The following is a 12,276-nucleotide window of genomic DNA, read 5'->3' as shown; positions in this document are numbered from 1 at the left end:
CTTGTAATTGATTTTAAAAAGCTCTGAAGATGTCTCAGTAGAAGTGTGCTTTACTGGTCATGAATACACAGCTGTTGAGTGACAGCAGTGCACACCAGGATTCCTTTGTGTAAATCTTCATCTCAGCAACTGGAATCTCTTAGACAAATTAAAAACAAAATTAAAACACCCCAAACCCACAGCCCTGGCTAAGACTGACTGTTTTAGATAACTGGTCACTAGTGGAGTTCCCTTGATCCTGTGTCAGTCATGACCATAYCTCTGCTCTTCCACTAGCCCTCTAGTATTTCCTTTTTCTCTAAAAAAAATTTAGTTTCAACCTTAAGGTGAACTAAACCTCATGCAACCATCTTGTTCAGGGCAGTGATGGTTCTTGGGACCTTCCAGGCAAGCTTTTCGTATTCCTGCCCTTTATAACAGCTCATTCTAAGCAGGCAAGCATGGAGCCCAGACAATGTGGTTTGGCTTGTCAGTGATTTGGCCTTTTGCCTTTCATTTGATGCTCAATGAGGTACAGATGGGACACTTTGGAAAAGGGAGTTCCCATCATGGCAGAGAAGAGAAGAGAACAGTGTCCCAGCCAGCCCACAGCCAGCTCAGCAGGCTGCTGTGCCCCGGGGCACAGCACCAGGGCTGCAGGGATGGGTGGTGTCAGGGCTGGCTGCCTGCTGAAGCTCCCACACGCTGCTCCYGCACCCGCTCAGTGCCTGCAGATTTCAGCCAGCTCTGGATGATCCCGGCTTCCAGCCTGCGCACCTCTCTGACGGACGGGGGGTCGGCTGGGTTGTGTCCCCTAGGGAAAGCAGAGCAGTCTTGGTTACTGCACAGTGGGGTTTTGCCTCCTGTGAAGGCAGAGCCTGCAACCTTAAGGACACAGACTACTTGGTTTGTGCTTCACATATATGCCCTGCAAACCAAGCTGCAGTGTCAGGTCCCCAATGCAGTTGTGCAGCAGCCCCAGGCTTGCCCTTTCACTGCTGGCTGCTGCCYGCTCTGCTCTCCAGGCCCTAAGGCTGATGGCTAATGCCAGGAGGCACTGGACTACTTCACTTGACTGATGGATCACTGCAGGCTGTCTCATACTTGTGCCAACCCCTGTGCAAGAACATGATCTAAAAACAGYAGGTGAGCTGAGTGTCAAGTTCTGCACAGCCCAGCATCCCTGGAGGCTGAAAGAAGAAGGGGAAGAAGATCAGTCTTCCACATTGGGCTGCAACAGCCTGGTATCCATCCTCTTTAAGTATTTGCYCTGTGCCAGGCACTGGTGAGGCCACACCTCAAATCCTGAGGTCAGTTTTGGGTCCCTCTTGACAAATAAGACATGAAGGGCTGGAACATAATCAGAGAAGGGAATGGAGCTGGGGAAGAGTCCAGCACCAGGAGTGGCTGAGGGAGCTGGGGGGGCTCAGCCTGGAGAAAGGGAGTCTTAGGGGGGACCATCTTGCTCTCTAGAACACCCTGATGGGAGGTGGTGGCCAGGTGGGGGTCAGGCTCTGGCTCCCAGGTAATGGGACAGGATGAGAGGAAACAGCCTCAAGTTGAACCAGGAGTATTTAGACTAGATATTAGAGATAATATTTTCATGGAAAGGGTGGGAACAGACTGCCCAGGGAAGTGTTGAATTCACCATCCCTAGAAGCATTCAAAAAACTTACAGATATGGCTCTTGAGGACATGGTTTAGTGGTGAACATGGTGGTGGTGTTGGGTTGATGGTTRGACTTAATGATCTTAGAGGTTTTTTCCAACCTCAATAACTTTATGAATCTGTGATTATAAAGTATCTCCTGGTTGTTTGGACTGTGGCTTGCTGAGATCAAACACCCAGGGCATCAGGACTCTGCCGGCCAAAGGAGAACTTGGTACGTACCGGAGATCAAGGTGATGGGCACCTCCTTTAATGGTCAGGGCAATCAGTGAAGGACTGAGACTGCTGTTTATCTGTGAGGAGAAGGAACAAAGACCAACTGTCAGCAAGTTACTGGGAAGAACTGGAGATGAATTCTAAAAACTGGAACATGATCTGGGCAAAACTGAGAAAAAGCATGAGAAGACATCCTTGGTATTGCTGGTATCCACAGTCCTATAAACAATCCTAATGAGCCAGATCACCTACCCCAAATGAAGGGAATGTTTTCCCTGAGATGGGAACTTTCAGCTGATTCCAACACAGGAAGTTAGTGTCCTCTGGGCCCATGCACCCTAAGCAGCCGGTTCCTCCTGCAGCTGGCATTCTAAGCCAGACTAAAACAAAGAGCTCCTGTATTTAATCAGGAGCTCAGCTAACTCAAAATCCAGTCCTGGGTCATTTTTGTTTTTAAATTTTGAACTGGACACTGACAGCACTCTGAAGTTTTGTTGAATCTAAGCCAAAACATATCCTGGTTTGAGTTGCTGCTCATAGTGCCTGCCTGGTCTCACCAAGGATGCTGCRACTGCAGAGAGCCAGGAGCAGCTGSCTGGCAGCMCTGAGACCATGTGTRGGCACAGAAACACCAGGTTGTGGTTCAGACCCTGGGTATAGGGTAAGGAAGGTCCTGCTGTCTGTGCTAATGAAGCCACATTTGTTTCATCAGTATTCCTGGCTGATGGACACTACTCTGTGTGTCCATCATTAGTGTCCCAAGATTCCTCAGTGGTTCTCTATGGAACAGCTGCTCACAGAAAGTCAGGCTAAAACTGAATCACCAGTGCTGCAAGGGAGGGGGAGTAGTATGTCACCTGCAAAGGCTGCTCTGTGCTCAGGGTGCAGGAATGCACATGCTTACCCCACCTCCAGCCCATGGGTCCAAGTCTCCATTTGAAAAAATGATGTTGCTTGCACTTTTCAGGTCTGAAATTCAGAGAGTGCATAATTAAGAGGTCTCCCTCCTACCTAGTTATCCAAAATGCATTTGACTACTGCAGCAAACATGGCCAAGAATAGAAAACATTGAAGAATGGAACAAATTAATGATAGTTTTTACATTTTCCTCTTCTGTCCCAAAGAGATACAGAAAGGTCTGTTTGGCTCAAGTCAGCATATGKCTGTGACTTTCTGTCAGGACTCATTAATGTGCTGTGCCTGTCCTGATAGGGCTTAGCTGGGCAGAGGGAAAYAGGCAGACAGCTACAGGGTAACACAAAGGGACAAGCAATCAGCACWACTCACCTTCTCCCCAAAAGTTTGTCTGCAGCCAATGCACGCGTGGTCTCACACGCCACTTGTTCCAACAGTACTGCTCACGCATGGCCTCTGTGAAGGGCATCTCGGGGAACATGTCYGTCACATTGTTACTGTTAAATGTTAAGTTGATCTCGGTGCAAACCTAAGAGAAGCACGAGAGCTGTCATGGGGCAGGGACATAGCCAGGGCTGAAACCTGTTCTGTGTCTCCAGCCCCATACCTGGTAGTCCCAAGCCTCTGCGTCTGAGCCGATGCCGCAGCCCGTGGGGTCAGCACAGGACTGGTACAGCTGATATATGTCATAACACTGTACTGAGCCAGAGGAGTTGTAGAACACCCCTGCCAGGTGAGAGCACAGCACAAAACCAGTCAGTAACTGCTGTCTCACCCACCACCTCCCACATGAACTTGATGGTCAAAACCAAGCCAARGTCTGAGTGAGTGTACAAGGATGGGACAGAGCTCACAGAGCCTGTAACTGTGTGAGGTTACAATCCAGCTTTACAGCAAAATTTTCACATAGTTTCAAGTCTGGCTACAGAATACTCTTTGTCTCTGCTGCATTCATGGGGAGGAAGGGAATTCCATGTGCTCTCCATTGTCTCTCCTCCTGCCAAAAGCCAAGTAAGTGGCTTACTAGTCCTTGGGAGAGCCCAGGCCCCTAATCCCCCATGTACCCAGGAGAAGGCTGTGCACAGGGTGCTGGTTGAATACTTCAAATGGAATAGGACACAACTGCTTAGACCTTCCCACTCCCACCCTGAAAGGAGCTGCATCTGAACTGATCAAATTTAAATCAGAGTGCCAAAGGTGGCTTGTCACAGAGGGGGTTTTGTTTGACTGTTGCTCAAGAAGGAAAGGATGGCGTGTGCAGGCTTGCCCAGTGAGAGGATTTGAGCAGGTGACAGCCCCAGGAATGTGCTACTTTCTGTGCAGATGGTCAATTATGGATAGCAAGGAGGAGGAACACAGCTACACTGGTGGCTGTCCTGTGTCACAGCCCACAAGCAAAACTCACAAACACTGTGAGTTTCTGCATTAACCAGCACCATCAGCTCCACTTGCAAACAGCCCCAGGCAGCTCCGCCTGGCACCTGGGGCTCTGTGGCCACAAAGTCTCAGAGGCTGCTGAAGAAGAGCTGGGTGCTGCCTTTCAGGGGCTCTGCAGGGTGGGCAGCACAGCCCCTGCCCCCTGGCTGGTTTAGCTGGAGAAGGCTGCCCAGGAGATGCACTGAGGACTGCTCCAGGGCTCTGCACTGTGCACAGCAATGCTGCTTGGCTCACAGACCAGCAGAGCAAGGCTCATGTCGGACACCTRCCTGCCAAAACTCCTGGAAGGACTCAGCAGCCCTTGCTCACAGAGGTGCTGTGTGATGTGACTCTGGAGGCAGAAGAGGTTTGCTTTCCRGCCCGTAAGATCATTTTGGCTTCAGCAACATCCTCTTTGTTGGCCAGTTGATGGGAGCAGGGAGCTCAGATGGTAACATCCAGCTGAAAGCCATCAGTGCTGCTGGGCTGAGGAATGTTTTCAACTTCATCTACTCCGAGAGATTCAACCCCTCTCTATATCTACAGAATACTGAGGAGACTTTCAAAGCCACACAAACCCTCCTGGTGCAGGAGGTGATCAAGCTCTGCTTTCACTTTCTGGATGGGTGCTTGAACTGTGAGAACTGCTTGGATATTCTGAGTATCACCAAGAAACTCGGCCCAAATGAGCTGAGACAGGAAGCCACATGCTATGTGGGACAGCATTACAAACAGATCCTGGCTAATCCTCAATGCTGGAAAGTCCTGGACCAAGAAACCCGTTGTGAAATTTTGGACAGGATGAACACTGAGGGCTGCAGTGGCTCTGAAAGTGTTCAGAGCCATTGTGTGCTGGCTGCAGCACAACCAAAGACACAGCACAGAGTTTACAGTGCAAAAGACTCTCTCATGCCTTTACAGGATCTGCAGAGATATATCCAGGAAATGCCTATTGTGAGGCTGGACTCAGGCTGCTGCAAGTACCTGCGAGGAGCCTCTGGAACACCACTCAGCTGTATGCTCAGCCAGTCCTGCAGATCCAGAACACAAGTCTCCACTCTGGTTCCATTGCGCTATTTGTCACTCATGGCAGCATTGCCAACAACTGCGTGTGCAGGGAGATGTGGGCTGCAGACCTGAACTGCAGCACCAGCACAAGTTTAGGGATCTCTGTATGCCAGTGTACAACCACTGTGTCACCACCATCAACRGTTTCCTCTTTGTCATTGGGGGACAGTACAAATTTGATCTCATGGGAAAGCAGCCATCAAATGAGGCAAGATAGAAGAAACTTTTAGCCTTGGAAAAATGTCTAGGTGGCAAAGAGAGGGAGTCATTCTTCTTGCCCCCCACAGATCTCCCACTCCTCTCTCTTAGTGCTCTGTGCAGTACTGAAAGCCCTTGGGAAGACAGATTCCAAATTGTCTGGGAAGCAGTCAGGTCCTGCCCTGGTCTYACCTTGCTCCCTTTGCAAACTGTCATCCTAATCTGTACACAGTATCATAGCACATTTCATGTTTGGCCAGGTCCACATCAGTCCACATCAGTCAGTCAAGCAGCCYCATGGAATGCTTCCTTCAGTGAATGTGCACTGAGTCTGTGACTGCTGGAGTCAGAGTATGGGTAAACATGTAGAAAAAGAACTAAGTATCTCAGAAGCCCAAATTTCATGGACAGATAATAGACTATGGGGCTGCAATGCTTGAGAAACATGGCAAGAATAAGCTGGGAAAGGTGAGAGAATGAACCTATCGACCACTGTGAGACATCCCAACAGACAAAATCAACAAGGGCAAAACATCCCAGATGTAGAGTCATACCAGCTCCCCCGATACAGCAATGTGACAGCAATACTGATAGGTGCTTCTAGAACACATCGTGACACAGAAAAGATCAAACTGATAATRTTAACTCACCAACAAGAGCAGCCAAGCCTTCAACTGGGTCTTTGTGGGCAATCATTTGTTCACAGCTGACCTGGGTGAGACACATTACAGGCAAACAGCAAACASAACAGTTACCAGTTGCTTTGTGGAAGGGCTAAGCTGGAAGATTCAGTAAAATTATCATTTACACATTTTATGGTTTAGCAGCTYTCCTAATGGCCTAATGCAACTGGACTTGAAGTTTTTATCTTCCTCCCTTGTAGTGACAAAATACTTAGAAGCAAGRAGACAGGACAAGGGCAGATAGTTCCTTCACCAAGTTAGGGTGCTGTGGAGGGGCCACAGTGATACAAAACAGTTCCTTGTACAATCAGAATATTTTAATGCCCTTTTCAGGGAGTGCAGGGGAATGTGCAGAGTAATTATTTCCTTTTTAAAGGTCATTAAACAAACCCTAGAAGGGAACTGGGTGCCCAGTGCAGCCAGAGGCAGCATCTCCAGTCCCAGTGCAGTGGAGCCTGCGTGATCTCTTGCACAGTGTGCTCCAGGTAGAACTAGAACCCTAAATGCCACAAAGCCAGAGGCAAATGAAGTCCCACAGAGCTTGACAACACAACAGAAGACAGCAAGAATTGCAGTAGCCCTATGTGATCTGGAATCAAAGCTGGTATCTTTCAMAAGCAGCTCGTGTCTTAGAGGCAAACCCCTCAGAACTTGGCCCTTTTCCCACACTTTGCCATCTATGATTCTCTTGAAAGTTCACAGGTTTCCCRGTCCCCATAGCAGAGGTTTTTGTCTGCATTATACCTGAGGTATGTCAGCTTCCTGGGAAACACTTATGTCCCAGTTTTGCTCGGTCCAGTTTTTGGTGGTGGGRGGATGGGACCAAGAAACCACAAAGATGGYTCCTGTGAGAAAGTTCTGGAAGCTTTCTCCTTCTTCTCCAGCAAAAGGAGCCCTGCCCCCTGTRTTTTAGARCCAATCCATTRTGGCTCTGAGGTTGATGGACAGGCTGCTSRTCARGCCTGGGCCAATTGCACAGGTTGGTTACACCTCTGTGATGACRCATGATCTTGTACTTAAGAAGAATTCAAAACAAGATATTTTGTGACAGCCGTTAGTTTTTAGGTTGTTAGCATAATCCCCTACACTGGGGGAGGACAGAGGAGGAGGGTGAAGAGATGTGAGAAAAAAAAGGAGACACAAGGTCAAAGAGAGTCAAAGGAGAAGAAAGATGCTGTTGCTGTGGTGCTYGAACATGGAGAAAACAAGCTGTTCTCTATATGACTATTTTTTCAGTGGGAGACCTGTATAGAAAAGAGAGGCCCTGCACGAGATAAAAAAAAACTGGCCTCGAGGACTGGACTGATCATAAGCCAAAAAGGGGGAAGAGGTGGCCCCCACATCTGAAGCAAGTAGATGCTTAGAAGAAACTGTGTTCTGCGAGGAGATTTGAGACCKTGGCCTTGCCCTCAGAATGAAGCATGCCAGTCTTGGAGGACTGTTTCCCTTTCTCCCACAAGGTAAAGAAAAGAATCCCATGCCACCAGCAGTTATACACTGACTGTTTCTTGGGAAAAGAACTTCCACAGCTTGGAGCTGTAAGAACTCTTTTCCTATGATGCTGGACGACAACTGTAATGAGTAGTCTGATCTATGTAAAAATTTCATCCCTGCCCCCCTTATTCATGGGAAGGCATGGAGGGGTGGGGAGGAGTGACTTGGGAGAGACAGGTTCCCAGAAAGAGCAACAGGTGTCTTAAAATGTCCGTATTTTTTTTCTTCTCCTTGTAAATTTTTCCCTATCTCTGCTCCCCTCCCTGGAGCGGTAGTATTCTTAGTAGTCCTTAGTAATAAATCTATTTTGCAACTTAAGTTTTTTTGATCTTGTCTGGCCATTTCTGGAGCATACATGTATCTTTCTCTCAATTATGTTATCTTATCTAAAAGCCATAAATTTTGGTGTTAATTTGGCTTCTGCTCTCCCCTTTGCCTCTGCAGTGGTGTGGGGGGAATGTCGTGGGTGCTTTGGCTTTTGGCTAAAGTTCAAACCACGACAACTTAGAAAAGAGACTGATTTTTATACCTCCATCCTTACCCACCAAGAAAAACATATCTCTGACATCATGTTGATATGGGTTACAACAAAACTACTTTTTTCTTTTTTTAAAGTTACAAGTTTTTAGTGTTTAAAAGCTGAAGTCAACAAGTTTGTACAGGTCTTTGTATCTTAGATAAAGGCTGAGCAGGGTAGCAGTGACTCCAGCAAACCTCACATCAGTGCATTTCAAACACAGCAGTCAACATCTTAGAGAAGTTTAAATTGTGTAGATTTACTGTCAGACTGGAAGGGCTGCAACATCCACCACTACTGCCTTGTCACCATCACCAATGGTGTGTGACCTAAGCTCCAGTCACCCACTCACACTCACACTCACATCCTCACCTTCACTGGATTGGCGGGGAGGTGACCCATGAAGTCGGTTTTGTATGGATAGTCCATCATGGCCATCATGGTGAAGGCATTTCTAGCAAATCCAAACAGCTGGTAAACATCCTCCTTGTTAGAGATCTTATTGCATGTGGCCATTTTTCTGCTGATCTCATCATAGGCTACAGAAGAAAGGAAAATAAAAGATACAAACTTCAACAGAGTAAAGTAACACCAAGCTTCAGTTTCTTGTTTCACTCAGAAGTGAGAAGATGCTGTAACATAAGATGAAGTTTTTAGTGGAAAGGACACATTACATCTAAATTTACACATGTGAACAGAATGCTCAGGCACAGCCTCTCTGTGCAGTGTCACAACCTTGTGTGGCCCACAGCCCACGCTCTGTCCCTCATGGAGCCACTGAYASCTCCCTGGGGAGYCTGGAGGAATCAGCACCTGCTGGCMCAGTGAGCAGAGCAGCCTGTCTTTGCCAGTGCCCTGATGGCTGCTCCTGCTCACACCCACAGACCCCTTCCCTGACAGGGCTGCTGTGTCTCACAGGGCAAACTCCCCAGGCAAGCTCTCATGCAAGGAGAGCAAGGTATAGCATAGAGGACCCAGTGAGGTTTAAAAGCAGGAAAAAACGTCAGGGGGAAAAAACAACTAAAAAAAAAATTAAAATAAAGAAAACAGAAAAACCCAACCACAAACAAACAAACATACCCCCAACAATTCCAACCAAACCCCCCCCCCCCCACCAACAACAACAAAAAAAAAAAAAAAAAAAAAAAAGAACTTCTTGGGAAGAGGGTGCATCTGCAGTAAGAACTGTCCAGTGAGAACAGTCCTCACATCTATCCATGAAGACATGCCTTCAAGTGGGATGAGAAGGACAGCTGGAGTCAGCTGGAGTATTTGAAGATATTCCTTCAAGATGTACTCACTCCCTTCATTTTCATCTTCCACATTTTGGAGTCAGAGTTCGTCCCCCATCCTGCTCTACAAGCTGACCACTAGAGCATGACTGTTTTTGCTTGGAAACCCACAGCCAGGGACCTGATTTTGGATACACACTTGAGGGCCTAAGCCTTAAATATGATCACCTTACCCTCAGCTGCAGGAAGCATGGCACAAGGCAGAGCTGGAAGAACTTAACTAATCAGCTGGAAGAACTTAACTAACTAACATTAACATTCTTCCTGCTGTGACCCAAAGCTAAAATGGCATTTTGATCCCTGGTTTCCTCTGACAGTTCCAGAACAGCAGCAGCACCTGGGAGACATACAGTTCCTGACCACAGCACCATAGACCAAGGCTCAAACAGAGGCACCACATCTGTCCCAACACCATGCACAGCTTCCAGGAGATGTTGCATCAGCCCAAGGCATCTGGCCCAGCCTACTTAGGAGCCATTGCAGAGGTCTCCAGTCTGTCCTAACTGTCCACGACTGGAGATGGAAGGGACTTGRATAATTGCTTCAGGACCTAGACTGCCCTCCACATATTTCTCTGATCTGTCCAGTGAGCTGAGCTGTCATACYAATCAGAACAGCTCTTAATGGTGTGGATATTGAGGACAAGTATTTGGTGAAATGTGGCTTTACTAGCATAAAATACTGGTGGTTTTCTGCAAGCAGTTTTGCAGAAAAAATAGTTTCATTAACACTGTGCAAAGCTCCCCAGAGCTGCTTATGTTTTAGTGTTGGTTACAAATGTTAATGCTAACTGAAACTTAATTAAAAAAAATCTATTGTGTAAGCAGAAAGAGGAAGCCATGTGGGCATCAATTTATCTGAACAACTAGCTGAGGTAAAGCTGTATCAACTTTTTCCCCGTGGCTGGGAATGCTGGCTGCCCTTGGGAGCCATCTGCAAGGCTCTCTTCTTACCTCCACTCAGGCACAGGTCCTTGATCTGCTGGAAGGCTTYACGGACAGCTGTGACACAGCCTAGGCTGGACTTCTGAAAATCCTGAAAGGACAGAAGAAATACGAGATGACAATTTCCTAGAGGAGATACYTGAAAAGTCTGCAACAGAAAGATCTGCCAGAAGGACCAGAAGATGACAGGGGTTACTGGCCCACTGGTCAGCACTGCACTTCTAGGACCAGTAACACCAGAGCTTCTGCCTTGTCCTTCAGACCATCAGCATGTCCATGCAGAAGGCAATGCTCTGCACAGCTCAGGCCAAGCAGCAGCTGTGTCACCAGTCAGACAGGACACCCTGCACTTCCTGGAGCATCAGGCTGGACATGAAGCAKCAAGAGAATATGAAGCATGCCTCAGCCTGGGGAGAGTGGGCCAGGCTGCAAGGGCCAGAGSGGTTTTGTTGTTGCTTTTAAACACAGAGCAGAGTCCTTGAAACTGCACATTGTGAGAAGGAGACATGGGAGAAGTCAGTTATGCATTGGGAGTACAGAACCAAGATCTGCTTTTCTTCTTAAGCCTGCTCGTGACCTGCCAAATGACCATGTCCTTTTTCTTGGGAAAACTATTACTGATCCCAAAAAAGCACTTTAAGTTAAGTTTGAAGAACTGTGGCTGGTTATGGTGGACCAAGTTGTTTCTGTGATTGAAKGCTCTAGGAACTCAAGCTCCTTTTCCTCTCTCAAGTTGTAAGGCAGATTTAGATCTGCTGGCAACTAGTGTTTTGTAAGAATTATTAGGGCTCTTCTGAGATCCCTTTACCCTGCTAGAGCAGGGTAAGTAACCACAAATCACTAGCTAGGCATTTTTCTTATAAAGACCCAGTCTCAACTGAAAAATAGATTTGGGATCTTTCTTTTCTTCCTAATTCAACCTTTGTCTGATAATTATGCTTAAAGAAATCATTGTGGGCGTTTCCACAGTTTACCTGGGCAACMCTTTTAGGAGTTCCAAATGTCCTTCTGGATGTGCTTATTGATCTTCACTTACAAATGGCTCTAACTAGAGCTTGGGGATAGTTTGGCCTGGGACAGAGGAGCAGATCTGTCTGGTTGCTACGATGGCTGAGCTCCCCTCTAGGCACTGCTGGGGTGCTGCCACGCACTGCCTGGCACAAGAACCCATTTAAGATCACCCCCAGTCCCTCACAGACTAGAAACAGCTGGGCTTAGCAGAGGCAGGAGGAAYTGCAGCCATTCTGAGGAAAGCTGYTCYSCTSCAGGCTTCCAGCTTTACTCTTKACTCACACCCGATTCAGATTTGTCMTGWGAGCYGATGGCCTCAGCAGCTGCTGCAWCAGTAACCTCAGGGGAAGCWGCAGGGGTGTATGTGCAGCTCTCACACCATGGGTTTTGCTAGCTGCAGGCAGTTGGCATATATAACCTTGAATGCAAAATCAGTTTGCTGCCCTTAGGCCACCTTYCCTGTGAGCTGGAGGCTCATGAAGTGAGCTGAAAATGTTCAGTACAGGCCACAGAGAAAGCTGCTTTGAGACAATGCACTGACTCCCAGMGAGGGACAGAGGGAAGGGAGAGCTTCCACAGTGACTTGTGAAAGGTTTGTGCTGTCATTAGGATTAACAGCTCTCATGGGTGCTCTCAGCAAGAAGAGCAATTCAGACTTCAGATGCATAAATTGCAAGTTAGAACAACCTCCACACTGAAGGTGTTAGGGAGTACTTTGAAACCATATAGTGCTTGATWAAGAGCTCAGCCCAGAGCTTGGCTTACTGCTGCAGAGAAAGCAGATTTTTAAATTACTTGGAAAGTTTTTTCACGTGAAAAAGTTAAAGCCCTAAGTTTGAGGGTGTGCAATGACTCACAGCATATTCATAGATGAA

The 12,276-nt window shown here is 47.5% G+C and overlaps 1 protein-coding gene and 1 pseudogene across 1 annotated transcript in view; one reads left to right on the top strand and one right to left on the bottom strand.

Annotated features, from left to right (window-relative positions):
* Positions 1 to 58: 58 nt before the first annotated feature.
* Positions 59 to 12,276, bottom strand: part of DPP7 (dipeptidyl peptidase 7) — a 28,078-nt gene continuing 15,860 nt past the window's right edge. Inside the window, exons 6-13 of the mRNA XM_057384081.1 lie at positions 10,400 to 10,481; positions 8,527 to 8,693; positions 6,111 to 6,171; positions 3,386 to 3,504; positions 3,151 to 3,307; positions 2,768 to 2,832; positions 1,870 to 1,940; positions 59 to 793 (exon numbers count right to left, since the gene is read on the bottom strand). Of these exons, the coding sequence (XP_057240064.1) occupies positions 652 to 793; positions 1,870 to 1,940; positions 2,768 to 2,832; positions 3,151 to 3,307; positions 3,386 to 3,504; positions 6,111 to 6,171; positions 8,527 to 8,693; positions 10,400 to 10,481 (864 nt within the window). The 3' untranslated portion in view covers positions 59 to 651. The remainder of the gene's footprint in view (positions 794 to 1,869; positions 1,941 to 2,767; positions 2,833 to 3,150; positions 3,308 to 3,385; positions 3,505 to 6,110; positions 6,172 to 8,526; positions 8,694 to 10,399; positions 10,482 to 12,276) is intronic.
* On the top strand, positions 4,316 to 5,718 carry LOC130584232 (kelch-like protein 31; annotated as a pseudogene).

Source organism: Malurus melanocephalus, unplaced genomic scaffold (assembly GCF_030028575.1).
Source record: "Malurus melanocephalus ecotype Western Australia unplaced genomic scaffold, MMel_1.1 scaffold_683, whole genome shotgun sequence".
Taxonomy (NCBI): Eukaryota; Metazoa; Chordata; class Aves; order Passeriformes; family Maluridae; genus Malurus; species Malurus melanocephalus.
The sequence above is the reverse complement of the archived record's forward strand: the minus strand, read 5'-3'. Positions and strand labels throughout refer to the sequence as shown.